This window comes from Stegostoma tigrinum, chromosome 17, assembly GCF_030684315.1.
Source record: "Stegostoma tigrinum isolate sSteTig4 chromosome 17, sSteTig4.hap1, whole genome shotgun sequence".
Taxonomy (NCBI): Eukaryota; Metazoa; Chordata; class Chondrichthyes; order Orectolobiformes; family Stegostomatidae; genus Stegostoma; species Stegostoma tigrinum.
The window spans coordinates 41,663,949-41,686,935 of record NC_081370.1 but is presented as its reverse complement, the minus strand read 5'-3'; the positions used below and the strand labels follow the sequence as shown (position 1 = coordinate 41,686,935).

Genomic DNA, 22,987 nt, shown 5'->3' with positions numbered 1-22,987 from the left:
TAAGCATGATCTCTGGTATTTGTGTAGCTGAGTGTTAAGTATAGAAGTAAGTCGAGGAACTACTCGTGACCATATAATAACTAAACATATAAAATATGAGATGTGGAGATGCCAGTGTTGGACTGGGGTGGACAAAGTCAGAAGCCACACAACAATAGGGTATAGTCCAATGTGTTGATCTGAAATCACAAGCTTTCGGAGAGCTGCTCCTTTGTCAGATGAAGTCCCCTCAACTGATAAAGGAACAGTGCACTGAAAGCTTGTGATTTCAAATAAATCTGTTGGACTATATCATGATGTTGCAGGACTTCTGACTATATAAAATACACACAAACAGATAACAAGCTGAGGTTGGCCATTTAGACCAGTCATTAAGCCTGCTCGGCCATTCAGTCAAAGTCATGGCTGACCTGATTGGGTCCCAAATTCCATCTATTGTGCCATGGCCTTTGATTTCTTTGCTGAAACAGAATCTACTTCTGCCTAAAAATATTCAGTGGCTCTGTTTCTACTGGACCTCGGAGGCAGAGAGCTCCAAAGTTGCAATTTTTCTTCTTGGTACCCAAGGTTTTTATTTTGGATATTGTGATGAGATGTTGCCAGCTTCGTTCTCAGCCATTGCACGCATGCACACTTCAAGTGGTGGTGACACCCCCAATAACCAATCAATATCTGTATTACTTAGATGCATCTATCAGAAGTCCAAGCTGTGCTAAAAAGAGAATGCCCCTTGGTTCACAGCAAGTCGGTCTCCAGTCAAAGGCCCCTCTACATTCAACCAAATGTCAAGAGGGTTCTGGCATACCTGAATGGTGATTTCACAGACCAAGGCACCTATGCTTGGGGCAAAACTATTCAAGAGGTAAGCAGTTAGTGAAAGAACCTCCTTACTTCCCATTCATTAATGTGCCTACTCAACTATTCATAGATCATAGAATCCCTACGGTGTGGAAATAGGTCCTTTGGCCCTACCGAACCTCAGAGCATCCCACCCAGACCCATTGCCCTGTAACTCACCTAATCTACATCCCTGAACACTATGGACAATTTAGAATGGCCAATTCACCTGACCTGTACATCTTTGGACTGTGAGAGGAAACCGGAGCACACAGAGGAAACCCACAAAGAGACTGGGAGAATATGCAAACTCCACACAGTCACCTGAGGGTGGGATTGAACCTGGGTCATTGGTGCTGTGAGGTAGCAGTGCTAACTACTGTACCAGCATAACTATTGCTGTTACTAACCAAGCAATACAAACTCCAGTACAAAAGTAAACTCACTTCCCCTTCCAAATGCCATCATAAGTAACGTTGGTCCCTATTACAAGACACTATAGTGAAGATTTGCAGGCCATGGCGCTGGTTGGATCAAAGCACATGTCAGATGTAACTTTTTAGATCAGCTTATTTAAACAATTGGTACATGTTGCCTGTGGACTTTAATTAACATGGCAAAATAAATGCCTTTGCTCATGACTGCGGTGTTTATTGACTGGGCGATTCTAAACCATTCCTGGCTGGTCTCCTGCATTCTACCCTTTGCAAACTTGAGGTCATCCAAAGATTTGCTGCCCATGTCTTAATGCATAAGCCCTGTTTGCAACATTAGTGGGATATTATACATAGCGCTGCATTTCTGAAGATGTAACTGCTTATAAGAAAATGCCCACCAGAACTGCAAACAAATGTGGCAAAAGTCGGCATCCTTAAAGGCACTGAAATAAAAGATTACTCAGCCATACCATCTATCAGCTAGTATGCTACAAAATGTTGCAAGTCGCCCATGGCAAAAACATCAGACAACTTTATAACTCCTTTGTAGTATTACATGAATAATGTCATGATCATACAAGGCACTCTGAGTAATCTGTAAACTGCAAATTTGCATGGCCCATTTATAGCCACTTCTAGTTTTTCACTTTAGTTTCAATTTAAAACAAAAATAAACAGCAAAACTTTAGCCTTAGACAAGTTTAAGATTAATTCATTGCAAAGTTACTGCTGTATCCACACAAATAAAAGTAGTTCTTAGCTAAAGATACATTTAAAGATTAAAAGTCGGTTAGGATGAAATATATAATTATAAGGATCAGTCCCTAAGATTGCTGTAGGCCTGGCTACTTGCTTTCTGAAGTGAATGGGTTGAAATATGTAAACAAATTCAGCCATTGCAAAGTCTTCTGTACTTGAATAGCTGAATGTTTGCCTGTACAGATTGACTTAGAAATTGTGAGAAAATTGTAACACTTTCATGTCATAAAAATGTCCCAAGGGACTTCAAAGAAACATATTGTAACAGAATATGATATCAAACCCCTTAAGGGAACAGTATTTCAGGTGACAAAAGACTTAGTCAAAGAAATGGGTTTTGAAGAGGTCTTAAAGGAGGAAAAACAAAGTGAAGAGCTGGAGAGTTTTAGGAAATAATTTCCAGAACATAAACCAACCAAAGACATTGTCACCAATGGTGGAGCAATTAAAATCTGAGATACACAAAATGCCTGAATTAGATGGGAACAGATATCTTGACAAATGACATAGATTACAGAGACAGGGAAAGGATGAGGTGATGGAGAGACTTTAAAACAAGGTTAGGAATTTTAAGATCATTACAGTGCTTGATCTGTAAGCAACACAAGTTAACTGGTGAGCACAGGGGTATTTCTTGATCCTCGCTACTTCTATAGTTATGTTACTTGAAGATTGTTTGAACTATTTCATCACAATACAATTGACCTCTAAAAATCTTCCTCCTTGCACCCTCTCTAACTGGGAACCTCCTCCCTGATGATGACCGTCAAAGAATTCTTCCTGGGGGATTCTACACAAAATGCTTGCTCGCACCCTGTCTTATACAGACCAAAACTTAAAATTGCTACTAACTCAACTCTGATGAATCATGATCCTAAATTAAAGATTGGATTAGCCTAGGCTAGGGCATGCACCCATACATGGTCTTTTAGATGACAGCATTAACTTCGTTAACTGTCCCAGCAATTAGCTTGGACTGCTCTCATTGTCAAGTTTTCACAAGCGAGGAAACGCTATTCAAGTCTTCAGGGTAACCATTTATAATGAGGCTCCGCTTACTTTGGGAATTGTTTATAAACTTTCAAAAGGTCCTTTGTAATTTCTTCCTGAAGTAAGTACAGTCTATTCCCAATACCAGCTGAGCCCACAAAGGTAATCACGTGACGTCTAGAAGGCAATTCGTAAGATTATTTGTCAATTTTAAAGGCAGATTGGCTTTCTTTACAAAATAAAACCATACAGACCCACATATCTAACAGGGCCCACACCGAAGCTGCACCTTACATGTGAAATATTTGATGTGATGTTATTTTTCAAAGACTTTACACATCAAAGCATTTTAAGTCAACCTAGCTGTATGATGCATGGACATTCATGGAAACCCAGTCCAGGAACCTGTATCTCTACACCTGTTCTTTCAACCTTGAAATCCCTTATTCCAAACTGACACCAATTGTTCACTTTACTTTCACTTGCCATTATATTTGTTATTCTAGTTCCAGATGTAGGCCTTTACCTTAAGCTCTGCAATTTCCTCCTTTAATTTCCCTGTCTTTGAGTCTGTTTATTTTTTCCTAAGATGCTCCTTAAAATCTAGTGTTTCATTATGTGGCTCAGTGTCAAAATTGTTTGAATGCAATTTCCTGTGGAGTCCTTGGAATATTTTAATTTGCTCAGAACACTCATGTAAGAGTAATTTATTGTTGTTGCAGAGATTTATTGCCATCTACAGTGGCCTGGATCTTCTGCCACAGGTTTAAAGAGGCCTCAAATAAATCATGCAACATCTATTCCCTTTAAGATCTTGTATATCGCTTGCCCACATTCAGAAAGAGTTCTGAAGACAAATTGAGGCATCCTGTATGAAAGCAAAGGAATTTCACCTGGTGCTGCTGCAGATTAAACCTATTATTTGGGGCCATATTAGTATTGGAGAGATGTCGTGGTGCTGTGACAATATCCCTGCCTCTGAACCAGGGTTCAAATCCCCTTCCCAAATATGTTGGCCAAGGAGGGAGCCTTCATTATGAAACAGGTTATGTTTCAACTTGTAAACAGTTAAAACAATTTGTAAACCTTTCCAACATTCGCCAATGGCAAGCAGTAAGGGTGCGTGAGATAGCTGGTCAGCCATGGTGGAAAGAAAACATTGGGAACATCTACCCTCACTATCTGTATCTCCATGGTACAACATGCGTTTAAAATTGTGTGTTCCTCACAGCAACTCAGTGAGTCGGTTGACATAGTTGGCTGAAATCTTGCTGCCTTAGTATCAAACAGTACAGGGTTTGATCCCCATTCTGGTTATAGTGGGTTTGGGATATGCCTCCTTTCTCTGTCATGTTGGAGGTTATTGTGCTGAGGATTGGAGACAGGGAAGAATGCAAGAACAAAAAGAAAAATTCCCCTGCCTCATGAGGTGAATAGGGACACTCCAATCTCAAGTAACAACAGCTTTCATTTATATGGCACATTTGGCACCGTAAAATGCTCTAAGCTGCTTCATAAGAATATAAAAAACACAATTTAACACTAAACCACTAAAATAATAGACTGAATGACCAAAGATTTGGGCAACTTTAAAGAAGTCTTAAAGTACGAGGAAAGTGTGGAGAGTTGAATAAGTTCAAGGTTGAGATTTCAAAGCTTGGGGCTGAAATGAAGAGAAGCCACAGCATCTAATGGTATGTGAAGGATACTAGGCTTTCATAAGAGACCAAATTTGGAGGAATATAGGCCCCTGGGAGGGTCCAGAGATTACAGGTGTTGGAAGAACTGAGGTGATAGAGGGGATTTGAACACAAAGGTGAGAAATTTAACAAGAACAAAATATTTTGGATGCTGGAGATCTGAAATACAAACATAAAGTACTGGAGAAAATCAGCAGCTCTAGAAGCATTTGTAAAGATGGGAGCAGATTAAATGTTTTGAGTATACTCTTATTCAAAACCCTGAGATGAGAATTTTAAATTTGGGTTTTGTGACAGGCAGTGTAAATCAGTCAGCACATGGTGATGTGTAAATGGGATTGGTGCAAGCTAAGATACAAACTGCAAGTAACATGTAGCAAGACACAATCTTTGGATGAGTTGTTTAATAATTGGGTGTGAATAAAGCTTGTTCACTTAGTTTCTTGGCATTCTTCTTTGTGTCTGTACAACCAATAAATCTGCTGACTGACCTCGTTAACTGTCTTGCTGTAGCCCCACTTCTGTCATAGATTCTTTTTCTTGTTGAGTTTAATGTTGAGTTCAAATAGTTCCCAATAGGGACACATATGAAACAAAGAGCAAGGCCAAATCAACAGCCTAATTAGGCCGTTTCAAACTACAGCAAACAAACAGTACAATTTGCCTCAATTCATTAACACAATCTATATTTTGTCCAGAAGGAATTGTCTTTAACAACTTCCAGAACTAAGCTCTGTTTACCTGTAAGTAGCGCCTAAACAAGTGATGATGAGAAATTCTCATGTTCTTTAACAACACCAAGTTATATAATATCTTTACTGTAGTAAAATATCGTGAGACACTTTGCAGGAGCATTAGAAAACAAAGTATGAAGCCAAATCACTTAAAGTGATAGTAGGTCAGATAGCCAAAGACTTGTTCAAAGAGGAGGTTTTATGAAATATTCAAAGGAAGAAAGCAGAACACAGAGAGAGAGACAAGAGAGTTATAGAGAGGGATTTCCAGAGCTTAGTGCATAAGCGTCTGGAGGTGGCCATCAATGGTGAAGCAATTAAAATTGGGGTTGCTCAAGAGGCCAGGATGAGATGAGTGCAGATGTCTGATGAGTTATGGGGCAAAAGAGGATTACAGAGATAAGAAGGGATGATCAAATGGAAGGATTTGAAAACCAGGATGAAAACTTTGGCTGGTTTAGAGCCAATATATGGGGTAACAGGTAAATAATCCTTGACGTGAGTTAAGATGCTTACAGCAAAGTTTACACTGAGAAGCAGTGGAGTAAGAGGATAAACAGTGAGGAGACAATAGGAAACCTATCGCCCAAGATTCACCTGATATGATTTTTGAGTGAGTGTTGAAATGGATGGATAACCCTTCTGCTTGAAATTGGTGGGAATTTCACTGATGAATTTCTACCTGGATCTTACCTCTCATAGGACACTCCATGTGACTTTTGTGCTGCACAGGACAGAGTCGTTGTTCACTCCAGGGGCTGAGTGCTGAGCATCTTAGTCAGCAGTGTTTAACCACTTTAACAGCTTCAAGCTTCCCTTTGATCAGTGAAAGACGCACTAATTTGTGTGGGGGCCAGGAAATCATTAATGTTTCCCTGGCGTCTCAGACAGCTAGCTGCCACCCTGTTGTGCAGCTATACCCATATCTCCCCCAGCCCCAGCACAGGATGATTACTCCCTATCCCCACACCATACCAATCTTGAAGCAATGGCATTCAACACAGCTCCATATCTTCTCAATTCCCACTGATTGCCAGTAGCTCATCATTTGCCTTCAGATGAGTCCCCACCATTCAATAATACAGCCACACAGACTGGAGTGAGACTGTGGGTTGGGAGTGCAGGAGAAATGGGAAGAATCATTTACAAGGCCGGACAGTGACACTCGATGGACCCTGCCTTCCCAAAGCCGGAAAGCTCAGGCTGAGTGCCCTTAACAAGGGGTAACACCCAGCCCCTTTCTCTCCACCACCATCCCCTAAAGCCCTGAGGGTGTGTTTCTTGAGCTTCCTGAATGAGGTGGGGTGGGGGGGTGTGGAGTGCGGATTTCTCCATCTGCCGGTGGCTGACTGCCAGTGGTGGTCAGATGGGGGCTATTGAGGGAGCATTAAATGCTCATTTAAGTACCACAATTCACATTCAGGCATTGACAAGCTTTCTGTATACAAGTGGAACATAAAGAAAAAGAAGCTTCAGTCTGATTTTTGTTCAGTCAGCATTATTTGTTTCTTCATAAAACATAGAACATTAACATAGAACAGCCCAACATGTTTGCACCAACCAAGATGCTATTCCAAGATGCCTGCACATGGTCTGTATCCCTTTATTCTCTGCCTGTTCATACATCTGCCTAAATGCCTTTTAAACCTTGCTGTTGTATCATCTTCGACCACCTCTGTGTAACTTCTGTGTAACAATACTTTCCTCGTACATCTCCGTTAAACTTACCCCGTCTCATCTTAAACCTACTTACCTCTAGTATTTGACATTTCCAACTTGGGATATCATTACTTTCACAATGACGTGGTTGAGGGAGGGAGGGGGGCATTTGGCACGGTTGGTGTCATAATATTGATCAAGGAGTCAATTACCGCAGGAAGGAAGGATGGTAGTTCAAATGAAACCATATGTGCAGGACCAAAAACAAGAGGTGGAAGATCACTATACTCGGGATGTACTATCTTCCCCTAAACAGTAAGGGTTAGATAAAAACATTCTCAGAGACGTATAATTGTAATAAAGAAATAATGGTAGGAAATTCTAAATCTCTGATATTAACTGGGTTGCATATCACAAAAAAAATTCTGTTTCTCCGTTTTAGCTGCTTGAAAACTGCACTGCTCGGCTTAAGCTGCGGCGCACAGCAAAGACCCTTTTCAGTCCTGATGGAGAGCGGATCACCTCGTGGGAAAGCATAGAGCGAGACATGTTGGTTTGCGTCTCCCTGGGTGAGCCTTTCATGACTAGTACAGGTTGGTACTGTCTTCTTGACATCTTGAGTGAATTCCAGAAAGCAGATAAAGAAGAAGTGCTGACATACAGAATGTCTCTCGAATTAATGGGCTTTATCAGCCTGAGCAGGGAAAATATGAAGCCTGTTTTATGTTGTCTTGAACATTAATTGACAGCCTATGTGCACACATTCAAACTTGAACGGTGTAATTACTTTTCTTATGCTACACACTTTCATCTTGAACAATTAATATTCGAAAAATGCAAAACCAATAGAGATGAAAATTGATGCTGTTTCTACAATTGATTGTCAACTACAGATTGGGTGGTAAATTTAATACCAGCTCTAGATGAAGGAATAGTCGCATACTCCTAATATGTGTGATTATCACACTTTGTGGTAATGTGTGGGCACACTCCTAAATGCAGTACACTCCTAATGCTGCTTTTGAGGAGATGCCATTTTTCAGATGCGACATTGAACAGAGCATTTACCTGCCCTCTTAGATTTGCTTAAAAGATCCCATGTCCCTATTTCAAAGACAAACTAGGGGTTTATACCTGGTGTCCAGTATAAAATTTATTAATCTACGTTTGTAAAAAACAGATTAGCTGGTAATTATTACATTGCTGTCTGGGAGAGCTTTCTGTGCACAAATTGGCTACCATATTTCCTGCGTTGCATCAGTGACTATACTTTGTATGGATTATGTTGGTTCTTGTAAAATGCTGTAGAATGAAAGATGGTCGTGAAAGGTGTGATTCAAATTTAAGTCACTTTTTATCATATATTATGTAATCTTTCAAGAAAAAGGATCAGTTTTAGGTATTTTAAGAACAAGAATAGAAATTGCTGGAAAAACACAGAAAGTCTGGCAGCAGCTGTGCTGAGAAGGTGGAGCTATCATTTTGAACCCAGTGACCCTTCTTCAGAACTCCAGAACTTGGCTCACTGGACCTGAATTGTTAACTCTGCTTTCTCTCCACAGATATTACCACACCTGCTGTGTGGTCTTCCAGAAATTTCTGTTTTAATTTTTAATTTCCAGCATCCACAATTATTTGTGGGGTTTTTTTTAGTTTAAACATTTTAAGCATTGTCTGAAGTGTAATCTTGGCTCGAATGCTTGTACTGTTCACCAGATAATGCAGTGGGTCCTTTTACAACCACCTGAGATGGGGGAACAGGGTCGTGGTATGACCTCACTTCTGAATGGCTGCACTTCCAACAGTGCCACATTCTTTCAGTAATCGTCCAATGGTTATTTCATCACTTTTTGTGATCTCACAATTTATCATCCTACAATAGTCAGCATGTCACATGAAAATGCAGAATCAGCCTTTAAACTCACAATTAGCCCTCAGTGTTTGGTGCTTTTACCATTCAACAATATGCAGAAAGTCAATTTGTTTTTAATTATTTTCAGTTATCTTATCCTTTTCTCTCCTCTCATTTCATAGAACATAGAACATTGAACATAGAAAAGTACAGCACAGTCAGGCCCTTTGGCCCACGATGTTGTGCCATGGATTAATCCTAATCCAAAAATAAAATAACCTAACCTACATTCCCCTCAATTCACTGCTGTCCATGTGCATGTCCAGCAATCGCTTAAATGTCACTAATGACTCTGCTTCCACGACTACCACTGGCAAACTATTCCATGCCCTCACAACTCTCTGGGTGAAGAACTTCCCTCTGACGTCTCCTCTATACCTTCCTCCTAACGCCTTAAAACTATGACCCCTCGTGGCAGCCAATCCTGCCCTGGGGAAAAGTCTCTGGCTATCGACTATCCATGCCTCTCATTACCTTGTACACCTCGATCAGTTCACCTCTCTTCCTCCTTCTCTCCAGTGAGAAAAGTCCGAGCTCAGTCAGCCTCTCCTTGTAAGACAAGCCCTCCAGCCCAGGCAGCATCCTGGTAAACCTCCATTGCACCCTCTCCAAAGCCTCCACATCTTTCCTATAATAGGGCGACCAGAGCCAGACACAATATTCCAAGTGTGGTCTCACCACAGTTTTGTAGAGCTGCAGCAAAACCTCGTGGCTCTTAAACTCAATCCCCCTGTTAATAAAAGCCAAAACACCATATGCTTTCTTAACAACCTTATCCACTTGGGTGGCAACTTTGAGGGAGTTATCCACTTTGGCGGCAACTTTAAGGGATTTCCTTCCCTTTTCCTCTCAACTCCTTTTTCTGTTTGTCCCACCCTTTCTCCCTCACCTTTCCACTGTTGTTCTCTCACCTCTTCTTCACTTTCCTTTCTCCTGTCCTGTCTCCTGCATTCTTCTTTCCTTGTCTCCCTTACTTTACCCTCTCTTCCTCTTTCCTCTCCCATTTCCTCTCCTTTCCCCTTCCCTCTTTCATTCTCCTCTCTTCAAACTGTGAACAGAATTTTTATCTGGTCCTCACAACAGTTTATATTTAGCCTCTGTTTCTATAATCAGAAGGGTGGAATCTGAGGTCCAGAAATTACTGGTCTCACCTTTACACCTTCGACAAAAGGCACTAGGTTTCTTTAAATACAACTGCATCTCATATGATTCTCTTATTATGAATAGTGACAAAAACAGGGTGTCTGAAGAGAAGCTGCTTTAATGATAGAAGACTTGATAATCAGAGAGCACAGGGAGGAATTGTTTCATAAAGGAATCAGAGGCAACATGCGTGTCAAGTGTGGCTTTCAAATACATTGCATTGATATGGATTCAAATGTAACTATCAAAGGGATTTGAATAAATACTTGAAGAAAATATCTTTACAACATGAGGACAACTAATTGAATTGCTCCACGAAAGACGTGGCTCAGACACTATAGGCTGAATGATCTCCTTCTGAACTATTCTGTGAATCCATGATGATGCTAAAGGGATACATTTTATCATCCTTGTATGATATTAACTTTGAAATTCAGCTTCTTTATACATGTAGTAAAAGTTATTTGTGTGCTGTGAACAATTGCCTACACTTCATTCTGACTCTCTTAAGGAGGTAGTTATCAATAGGGGGGTAAAGGTTGAATTTTTACTGTGTTCAGATGACTAAACCAATTATTGAAAGCACACTTTGATTTGGTATCTAATCGGTGTGGGTCATTCTGAAGATTTGTCACAAACCCATGTGGTTTTTGCACATGAGCTCCCACGAACACATACACAGTCAATACAGTTCAGAATGAGCCATTGGACACTTTGGAAATATTCTGTTAGTGTTGGCAACTGTTATCACCATGATAATACACTCTATTCAACTTGCATTGTACATGGATGTGATCTATTGTTTAGAATTTTAATAAAGTCAATTTCAATGTGAACACAATAAAGGAGGAATATCTATTGGTCTAAGACTATATGTTTGCAGTGTCAAACACAGAGACATAAGTATTATATGAATTCCGGCACCTTTTGGTAAGTTTCCTAAATTAAAACACCATTGGATCAAATGCCTGTGGGCAATGTTAAAGTAGGATCTATATCACCTATGTGGATTTCTCCTTGTCTGTTACTTACACACATTTTAAATTGATTCTCTTCACAGTCAACAGTACAGAAGTGAAATAAAATTCATGGATCTCACCTCATTCTCTCTCCCTGACAGTGTACTGAATGGAGTATATCATTCAATATCCAGTCTACTATCATCAATTATGATAAATTGATAGTCAAGCACTCTGATACAAGAGCAATGCAGACAGTGGGTGCTGATGTGAGTGGTAACACATCCACCTGCCTCCTTATAACCTTTTCAGCGTCCACAAAGCTCTAGTGAGGCCTATCATTGAACATTCACTGTTTGCCTCAGTGAGGGATGTTGCAAGTACCCTAAAGAAGCTCAAATACCAATCAGAAGACATACACTGGTCACTAGACTTGTCATCTAACTCTTCCATTGGTAGGGTCTTATGAATAATCTATTGGCCACTTTAAAAGAATCTCTTTTTCATATGACCTCTTCCGTGGAGAAGAACTAGGGCAGCACTATTATATGAACACAGCATCGTCCAAATTTATATGCCAAATTCTTACGTCATTCAAACTTGGATGCATATCATTGTTCTTTCATTGACACCAAACCAAAATCTTGGACTTTCCTATTTGAAACCATGTAAAATTATCATCGCCACAAAGACTACTGTGGCTCCATAAGGTGGCCCATAAACGTGTTCTCCAGCAATCTAAAGATTGGAAATCGATGGACTTTATTAATATTAGCTAAATCTGCAAATCTTTCATCAAGACAATCTGGAATCTGCACAAGAACATCTAGCATTTATGTAGTACCTTTACCAGAGTAAAACAATCTAAGACATGTCACAAGAGTGTTGTCAAATAAAGCTTGAAACCAAGCCCCCTAAGGAGTTCTTAACTTAAGTGACTAAACGGTTGGTCATAGAAGCATCTTAAAGAAGAAGAGAGGGGTTAAGAGGCGTAAATAGTATTGGAGGGAATTTCAATGCCTAAAATCTAGATACCTGGCCACCTTTTTCCGGAAATGCAAATGTTGGTTATGTTGAGTTTTCACAAACACCAAATCAATTTCGTGTAGGCCGCAGTGAGGATAGGTATCTGCACCTCCTCTACAATAGCACTCAACACTGGAGCCCCCCAAGGATGCGTTCTCAGCCCCCGATTGCCCTTCCTGTACACCTATGACTGTGTTGCCAAATTCTGAACGAAAGCAATCTACAAGTTCAATGACGACACCACTGTAGTGGGACAGATATCTAACAATGAGCCAAAATACAGAAAGGAAGTAGAGATCTTGGTGATGTGATGCAATGAAAACAAACTGTCTCTCGATATCGGCAAAACTAAAGAACTGATCATCAACTTCAGAAAGAAAGGAGAACATGCCCCCATCTACATCAGTGGAACTGAGGTTGAGAGAGTGAAGAGCATTAAGTTCCTCACAGTAATGATAACCAGAGACCTGTCCTGGGCTTCCCACATAGATGCGACAGTCAAGAAGGCGTAACAATGCCTCTTCTTCCTCAGGTGACGCAGGAAATTTGGCATGCCCATAAGATCCCTTACCAACTTCTACAGATGCACCATTGAAAGCATATAGTCCAGGTACATAATGGCATGGAACAGCAACTGCTTTGCCCAGGACTGGAGGAAACTATAGATGGTGGTGTGTGTGGCCTAGACCATCGCAAAAGCCAACCTTCCATCCATGGGCTCTATTTACATGGGAAGGCTGCCAACATCATCAAAAACCCATAACGCCCCAGTAATGACCTCCTACAACCTCGAATATCAGGCAGAAGATACAGAAGCCTGAACGCAAGTATATGCAGGTTCAGGAACAGCCTCTTTCCAGCTGTTATCAGACTGTTGAATGGACTCCAGCCTTAAATAATATAACCTGCAATGTAACCTGTATGATTCTAAGTCTTTTTGATTTGTACATCTTTTGCTTGCTGTGATTTGCCTTTACAGCTTGTAAACAAAGCTTTTTACTGTATTTCAGTACGTGTCACAACAATTCAAAATCAAATTTATTCAATAATATGAACATTAGTACAAAAGCAGACAGACAATTTCTTTTTTACTAACTATTGTGTTGATGCAGTTAATCTAGGTATATCTCCTGTTAAATTGAAGTTAACATTCACGTTCTAATATTCCTCCAAAACATTCCAATATATTTTACATATTTTTTAGTAATTCTGTTCCATCAGTGACCAACCATGATTTTTTAGAAACATGCAGAAGGATTGAAATGTTATTATTGCCGTTACCTTTTACTTTCATGGACCCTCTAATTTAAAAGATGCAAGCTTACATTTCATTGCCACTAATTGCACTTGCAGTACTTCACTCAAGTGAACTTGAAAATGTCTTGCAATGTTATGCTGTGTTGACAGCATTATGAAAATGTAAGCTAAAATGACGATTGTCACTTAAGGATGCCATGGGATGATCAATGCATGCTGCAGGAAGTGTCACAGTGATTTGGCGCTCTGCTTAGTTTGGGGACAAGGTGCTCTTTGGTGATACGGTAGAGGGATACACGGTCTGCACAAGTCCATACTGTGCCAGATCTGAGAGTTCTGTTTCTGCTTATCCTCAGGTATAAGACATCAAAAGAGCCCTGGACTCAATCTTTTATCACCACTGCTTGATCAGAGAGAAAACCTATTACAACAATTTTGAATGGATAAACATAAAATAGGATTTTTCTCCATGATAAAGTCCTCATAACAGAAACAGAAAATTCCACAGCAGTAGGATAACACTGATCCTATTCCCACTCAAGATCCTCAATCTACAATCAGATGATGGAAAAGCAAGATACCAAACAATCCTTCCTGGACTTAAGTAAATAAGAAGAGTAACAAAACCAGCAGCAACCTTTGACAAAAAGAATTTGATTGAAAACAATCACCAATAAATTAGATGATATCACCACCCAGTCAAATTTGCTGACTATAAGTATCCTTTTGTCGAGAGGAGTGTGCAAAAAAAGCCACAAATTTTGACTAAGTTGAAAATAGACATGCTACAGTCAACCTAGCTCAAATTTACAAACAGACCACAATATAAAACACTAGGCAGATGCATTTTCTCAGATGTGCTGATTTGGAAGCTGAGATGAAAGATCAGAAGCAGACCCATTATTTATCACAGAGTAATGTGAATCGGTGATTTTCAATTGCTGCATTGCTTTTCTCTATGTACCTCAGGTAAGGCAAGGACACATTCATTCGTTAAGAATAAAGGCTGACTGTGTCATAATGGGTAGAAAATTATTGTGTTTTGGAGCTTTTGGAGTTTAGATTCCATATTTCTTTCAAAGTGATTTGTGGCCTCAACTATTTCTCTATAAGTCTTGCCACTGGTTTCCCAATCTGGGACCGTAACATTTAACATCTTCACTAGCTCAAGTTGTAGACCCGCAACAAATGCAGATTTGGTGGTTCGAGGTTACAATGGTCTAATTCATCTGGACTGTCAATATTGCCAGGTAACCCAGGGTGTTCAATCCAGATTGCTACAAAATGCTCTGCATAATCTCTTAAATCCTCATTTATTCATTGTTAGCGGGTAGCGATTTTACTCCAGTCAGTTTTAGGGGAGCCATAATCTTTTAACCAGTCATGGATGGCACTTCATCCATGCTCTAGATTTTGTTTCTGTCCTTCCATGGTATCCTGTGTTCTGTTGAACAGTTTCCTGCCTGCATTTGCCCCCTCTCATAACAGACAACAGTTTTACACCATCCATAGGGTGTAAGCTATAATGTTTTTTTGTTTTTCTAGTTCATTCCATGTTTTTGTAGCCCTTTAGTTTTGGGCGTGACAGTTCCTTTGACCACCACACTGTTAATTTGGGAATACGGGGCTTGTGAGTGACCCATTGAGTACATTCAGTTACTTCCCTTTGTCTCCCTCCTTTTTTCTCTTTTGGCAGTGGGTTTGTATAGGTTATAAATAAAACAATCATTGTCATCATCTGAACAGTCAGAGTCACTACTGTCAGAGTATTGTTGCCCAATTTCGTTCAGGACCCAAACCTTGTGCCTGTCTTGTTGAGTAATTTATTCCAGCTGAGGAGCACTGGGTTAAGGAGGGAGTGATGAAACATTAGATGGACTGGTATAGCCTTCCATCCTTTTAGAAGTTCTTGTTGAGTCATTTTAGTTCGGCACAGACGGCCTTTCATTGACCTCTTAGATTATTAATTTCATGGTTGTGATTAGATTTATCAATGATTTCTTGTCTCTGTCTAATTTGTCTCATCAGACATAGACACCAATGGAAATATCCTTTATCTTTTAATCAGGTGATTTTTCTTCCCCAAACATATTTAATCTTGCCCAGGGACCATTGCCCCATGGAGATTCCATATTTCTCATGGATTTCTGTCAGGGTCGTAGAGAGGTCGAACTGTTGCTGAATATATTCCTTTAAATTCTGGAGAATTTTGCCTTCAGATATGTCAGGTGGAGCCTGTTGCCTTCAACAGTCATGGGCAACTCACATGTAGACATCTTCAGGTGATGCTTATACTGCTACTTTTAGAGCCATTGAGTCCATTATAAGGCCGTGGGTCTCTTGTGTGACTTATATGTCCAGATTGTATTTTCTGTTGACGATAAGGTTTTTTTGGCGGAATTGCATTTGACTGTCCCCGAAAATTCTTTATAAAGCTGGGCTCTTACTAAAAGAGGAGCCCTTACCTTGGGGCACAGGTATGTGTCCGAAATGTCCTCAGTCTTTGCGTCTCTGCAGTCTTTGCGATCCTGCCAACTATGCCACATTGATGGATATTCTGTTCAACTGTAGAATAACCAGTCATCAATGGTTCAAAGGTTCAAACATTTATTAGCAGAAGCAGTGACAGTTACATTATGGTTGCCGAAAAAATTGCATAACTGTGTCTAATCTGGATTCGGCTCATATTCTTATTAGCTGTCGATCAGAGGGATACAAATTGAGTTGCCCCCGAAACTACAAACTGTTTGTCATACCTAATCATGAGGTTTAAACAAATGTCTGTTCATCAAGTATACCCGTAAGAGGTTCCCCATTTTCTAACCACCATGCCTAAGCTATTGTTTATTGTTGATATACGCTTGTAAGAGGTCCTCCATTTCTAACCACGATGTCTAAGTTAATGTCTACTTTTGATATATGCTCATTTCTTTTCTGAATCAGTTTCACCTGTCATCTGCAAGCTCCCCTTCTGTCTTAGCATTTGCAAATTTAACCCTTGTTACACTGTAGTTTAATCACACAATTTTCAATATACTCCACAAAGCTCTTAATAGAATATCAGCAGCTTACTGTAAATTAACTCAAGACTCCAAAGAACTTCTGGTACCCAGAAATGGAAGTGTAGAAATGCACAAATAAATGTATTGGAAGTGTATAAAGGCATCCCAAAATAATGTAACAAACTATCTAGCAATTATTGAACAGGTTAGATTGAGAACAATGCAGGCTAACAACTGAGTTGGAATATCTTGTCTTCTGCGCTCAATAATAGGCATTTTAAAGAAAATGATAGACATAAAGATTTACATTTATAAAGCACCTTCATTGACTTCGATATATGCTTAAAAAATATCTTTGCAGCTAATAAGTTATTTCAAGTGTAGCCATTGAGTAGGAAACGCTATACATCACAGCTTCCAGAAACAGCAATGCGATAATGACAAAATAATCTGATTTTGCAAGGTTGATTGAGGGCTAAATTTTGACTGGATGCTGGGGAGAATGCTCCTACTGTTCTGAAAAATGAGATATTTTACTTGAGAAGGAGAAAGGGAGACTTGATATATATTCCCTTCAAAACGTGGCAGCTCCTATTAAGTACCACTCCTTCAGTGCTACTCTCAGACTGTCAACTCAAACTATATTCTCAAGTCCTGACCAGAACTTGAGGAATGAAGATGAGAAAGAAAGTGCTTTTTACCTTTGTTTGACCTTTAATCTTTCACTTCTTTTTAACTTACTGTGTGTATTCTGACATTAGATGTCCATAATTAATGAATAGGTTTATTCAAAAAACACCACTGGAGGCTTAGGTAAACTGTATTGAACAGTTGCTGCTCCATATATTTTGCTGAATTCACTGCAGGGCAACTTTGTTTCTCCATATACAACCTTTTTGTGTGGTTTGTTCTTCTCTATAGAGATTATCTAACTGAAATTTCCTGTCAATGTTGTTATTGTTGGAACACTGAATGTGTAGCCTCGAGCGTGTACTCCAGAACAAGGCAAACCAATCACATAACACTAAACAATACAACCTTAATATGCTGGTCTGAATATGTTGCAATCAATGTGTAATATTGAATATGTCACACTTAATATGTAACACTGAACATGCAACAATGAATATGCAGAACTGAACATATAGCATGAACTGAACCTATTGCACACTCTTATTGAAATTCCATCTCCTGTACTTGAATGGATCCATATGGGTTGATTCCTCCATTAAAATAAGAAAGACAGAAACTTAATACAAGTGTATTCAGCAATCATATAATTATTGGCAACAGCAGTTTCTGTCTCAATCTGTTTTTATTTTGGCTTGCTGCAGTGAAATACCTTCATGTGCTCATTCTGATTATTTTCTCCTTCCAAATCCCTTCTTTTCCTGAGGGCTTTTACTCCCGCAGGTTTATAATTGCAAAATATGGGCTCACCTCCAATCTCTCATCTGAGGAGCCAGTATTCTAGTAGAAGCCTATCAACAGCTGGCACCCATGTCCAGGATTTTACATAGAGACTAAATTATTTTAATACTCTGCTGACTGACCTTCAAATCTCAATGAACATCATACCACCTAAACCCTTCTGCCTGTATCCTAACTTCCACCAAATCTTTCACTTGTCTGTGCATACTGGCTTACCCCTGCTCGAAAATTACTGTATTAACTTTCTCATTATCTTGTGCAAATCCATCTGTAACCCCCTCTGTGAATTACTTGTTCCTTCAATTCTTGCCTCTTGTCCATCCTCATTCCTTTTGTAACTTCAGCTGTCTAGATCCTTAACTCTGGAATCCACCCCCCACCCCCAGGAAACCTCTTCACTTCATCACAGAAATCCATGAAAAAATCTACCCCTTTGACCAAGCCTTTGGGAATCTGTTTCCCCAGGTGGATGGATGCCAATGTTTGCTTTCTGGTGATGGGGTCTTTTGAAGTACCTTAGGATGTTTTTGTACCTTTCTATAGAAATCCTATATAAATGCAGGTTGTTGTTGTAGAAAATGGGGGAGGCCAACAACATTTCACTTAATGCCCTAGGTGCAGCATCAATGAAATTTGGTAATTAATATGCAAAATAAAGGTGAATTCTTTGACAGTTGTGCGATATTCCTCATTACCATCCTTTAAGGCACTGCATTCACAATCTGAACTACTTGCTGTGTTTAAAACAAAACTTATTACCCTCTGACTTTTGCCATTAGGACCAACTACCCAGCCAGCGAAAACTGCTCACTCTGTCAAAACCGTTCATAATTTGAGCACTTTTGTTAAATATCGCATTAACCTTGCCTGCACTGAAACCAATCTTGGTTTCTCAAGATGGTAAGATATCTGATCTTGTCTTCGCCTACCTGCTTCCTTCAGCAGATAGGGAAATAGACCTCATACCCTTCCTTGTGTCAGTAGCTAAGTGCTACATCAGGTAGCCACTCTGACAAAAACACTTTCTGAGCTGCATTGAAATGATGTGATTATATTGGTATCGTTTGCACATTCAAACCTGACAGAGGCTCAGCTACTGCTTGACTGCACACCTAATCAACCTTTTTCCCCTAATAAAGTCAGGCATAACACGTTCACGCACACACACTGGCTGACATAGTCCCATATAATGTTACTGTTGTCTATGACTGGCCCTAGCATCTCCCAAAGGTGACCCATCAACTTTTATCTGCTGCCTATTGAAATGTGTAGAGGTCAGCAAGGCTGTACAAATGTTACTCTTGTCACATTTCTGCCAGACTAAGGTCGTCTCTGGGAGCCTCTTGTGAATTTACAGTTCATATTTGAAGTCCTCACTGTTCCTTATTTCCTGCATTGAAATGAAACGCTGGAGCCAACTGTTATCGGAAAGAAAAATCTACTTGTGGAATTTAACTGCCATGAGCATTTTGGAGATTTTCCTTTTTAACTGCTATTTGTAGAATCCAGAACACACTCCAATGAATTAAACATGTAGTTTCTGCAATGTGTTCCCAATTTAAAAGAAGATCTATCAGGTTTAAACTAGACTGGAGGAATGCACAAATCCATCCCACACTAATAACAGGAAAAGCCTCCCATTCATCGTTTTGCTGTTCTTTGGCATCTTCCCTCAGTTTCTGTGAAAAATTACAAATGAGAAAGTTTACTCAAACAGGGCATCAAAATTAAAATACTATTCACTAGTTTTAATTATTGTACTACCACTTTTCAGCGCACTTGTATTTGGTTTGTGTCTAATTCTGGAATCAGCCAAATCATATCACTCTCACCTCTGAGACAGAATGTTGTGAGTTTAAGCCCCAATGCAAGGATATGAATAAAAAACATCTCACTCTGGAGGTAACTCATAAGTGCTGTATTTAGTGAGAGATATTAAACTAAGGCTCCATATCATGCAGATGATATAGATGATCCTAACATGCTATTTGGAAGAAGAACAGAGGTCCTGACGGAAGGTCACAATCTGAAGTATCAGACTGAATTTTACCAAAAAATCAGCTTACAGTCAATTTTGACAAGTATTTTGAGAGTTTCTCTTCATAAATTCTAGAAGTATAATTCATGCAGCTCTCTGCCATTCACCCAATTATGTAAGTGCCATCACTCTTTGGCACCACTTTCTTGCAATCCCACAGGCATTGCTGGTGGACACATTCACCACTGTTGGGGCTTTGAGGGATTCTGTCTCTGGAACCATCCACCAGGTTGATTGCTGCCAGCCAGAAATTGCCCTTCATAGTCTCAGTGTTGGAAACATTGCCAACAAGTTCATGTTGGCACTCCATTTTGCTGACAGGATCCAGGATACCTTGGTGAATGGGATGGCGGACTGGAAGGCCATTCTCTTTCCTCACAACTTCGAGAAGAGACAAAGTCAATAGATCCTGGTGCAACATTTGGGACAGTTGGATGAAATGTCTAGCGAGACCTCTCTTGATATTAAGGCAATAAATTTGAATTTTCAAACCTAGTCCTGAATTTTGAATGGAAATTCTCACTGGTCAGTAGTGACAGTCTATTAAAAGCAATAATCGTTCATTGTTACTTCATCTCACCTCATTACAATGCAGACAGCCATTCTCCTGTCCACTCGGTAGAAACTAAACACTGAGTATTTCTGACATTAAAGTCTGAATGGGTACCCAGTGATTCCAACTCATTGCTTGTTCCTCCAAAACTCTATCATAGTCACCCAGCACCAGTGACTCAAGGTGTATACACACACACACACACACACACACACACACACACACACAAACACACACACAATCCTCATATACAGTAACTATACATCTGCCATATCCTCTCATCGGCATAGCATGGGCTGGGAAGTCAAGTGTGGGCACTCTCAGTGGCATGGCATGGGCTGCGAAGCTTGGAGTGTGGGGCTAAAGCATCAGAGAACGAAAAGTTTGACTCTTCTTAAGTTATCTTTTTTATGTTATTCTGAAGTTATTGTGAATAGTGTCATGTACAGTAAAGGTGCACACTTTTCACATGATAATAATAAATGATTCAAATTCAAATTTATGTCAATGTTACTCCTGTACCATATAAAAACACTGCATGTGCTGCAAACAAATGGCCATGTCTCAAAAGTCTAAGGGGCATAGTCCTCTGTGATGTCAAGAGAGATAGCCTTCAGGAAGCGGTTCCTGGCACAGTAAGACAAGAGCAGCCTCTGATATCACTACAGGGGCTTGGGCTTCAAGTGGTCAGGCTCTGGAAGTCTGTCCTTCTACATTCTGTGGAACGGGTTGGCACTGTTGGTTCAGTATCATCATTCCAGGGAGTTACAGGAATGTAGTTGGGGCGCAGTACAGTTATCAGTCAAGGGTAAGGTCAGTCATTATTTGTTTGAGCTTCTGTCACAGAACCAGACAATTATCCAGGACAGAGGGGGCCCTTTGGCCCATCAAGACTGTACCACCAAAAATATACTACTACCTACACTAGACCCACTTTCCCACATTAGGCCCATAGCCTTGAAGGGTCTGTGTTCTGAAGCTGGGGTGGGTGGACCTTACCTTACCTTGGCCTTGGACTTGGAGATTTGGATTGGGCTTGGGGTAGGGATGTTGGGGGTTTGTTTCTGTCTAGAGAGCACAGATATTGCTGATTGTATCATACCTTCCTCTACATGACCTCGGAGGGGGTCACAGGCAGGGACAGTAGAAGGGCTGGCTGCCTCTTTGGTGTCCTAGAGAGGAGATTTCTGAGGGTGCCTGTGAGTAGTTCCACAACTGTTCATTATACATTAATGATCAGGATGAAGGAACTGAAGGCATTGTTGCTATGTTTACAGATGACATAAAGACAGTTGGAGGGATGGGTAGTGTTGAGGAGGCAGGAAGCATGCAGAAGGACTTGGACAGACTGTGAGATTGGCAAAAAAAAAGCCAAATGGAATACCATGTTGGAAAGTGTGAGGTTATGCATTTTGCTACGAAGAATAGAGTTGTGGACTATTTTCTAAATGGGAAAAGCTTCAATATTGAAACTTGAAGCACAGTGAGTTCTAGTTCCGGATTTTGTTTGGGTTATCCTGCAGGGTCTGTTGACAGTTAGAAAGGCAAATACAGTGTTACCATTTGTTTTGAGAGGGCTAGAATACAAGAGCAGAGTTGTAATGCTGAGGCTATATTAGATTCTGGTCAGACCACGTTCGGAATATTCAGAGCAGTTTTGGGCCCCACAACTCAGGATGGATGTGCTGGACCTTCAAGGGGTTCAGAGGAGGTTTACAAGTTAATCCCAGGGATGAATGGGTTGACATATGAAGAGTGGTTGACACCTCAGTCTGTATCCAATGGATTTTAGAAGGATGAGTGGGATCTGATTGAAACTTGTAGAATACAGAGAGGACTGGATAGAGTGGATGTGGAGAGAATATTTCCACTCCAGGAAAGGCTAACACATGAGGGCACAGCCCCAGAGTGATGGGACAACCCTTTAGAACTGAGAAGAGGAGGAATTTCTTTAGCAAGAAGGTATTGAATCTGCGGAACTCATTTCACTCAATTCTGTGGAGACCAAGTCATTGAGTACATTTAAGACAGAGGTAAATATGTTCTTGATTAATAAGGGGATTTAACATTATAGAAGAATGGGGGTTGAAAAACACATTCGCCATGATAAAACGGCAGAGCAAATTTGATGGGCTGAAAGGCCTAATTCTGCTCCAATGTCTTAAGGTCTAAAGAAGTTGCAAAGAGAAGTAGACAAGTAAGTGGGCATCTAGATGGCATATGGAATATGACATGGGGAATTGTCACGTTATCGTAACAGAAAAACAGAATTTTTAACAAATGTCTGAGACCTGTGAGCATTGATATTGAGGGAGATTTGGCAGCTTGGCTGTACTCATTTAAAGGGACATAAGGTTAGCATGCATGTTCAGGAGCAATTAAAAAAACAAATACTTTATTCACCTTTCAGAGATAGTAGGAACTGCCAGTGCTGAAGAATCTGAGATAGTAGGGTGTAGAGCTGATGAACACAGCAAGCCAAGCAGCATCTGATGCTGCTTGGCCTCCTGTGTTCATCCAGTTCTACGCCTTGTTATCTCACCTTATTCA

The 22,987-nt window shown here is 40.2% G+C and overlaps 1 protein-coding gene across 3 annotated transcripts in view; it reads left to right on the top strand.

Moving 5' to 3' along the window:
• Positions 1 to 22,987, top strand: part of LOC125459451 (doublecortin domain-containing protein 1-like) — a 484,037-nt gene that overhangs the window by 450,182 nt on the left and 10,868 nt on the right. For all 3 annotated transcript variants that reach the window (XM_059652117.1, XM_048545936.2, XM_059652115.1), the window contains 2 exons: positions 686 to 862; positions 7,559 to 7,709. In XM_059652117.1, coding sequence (XP_059508100.1) covers positions 686 to 862; positions 7,559 to 7,709 — 328 coding nt within the window. The remainder of the gene's footprint in view (positions 1 to 685; positions 863 to 7,558; positions 7,710 to 22,987) is intronic.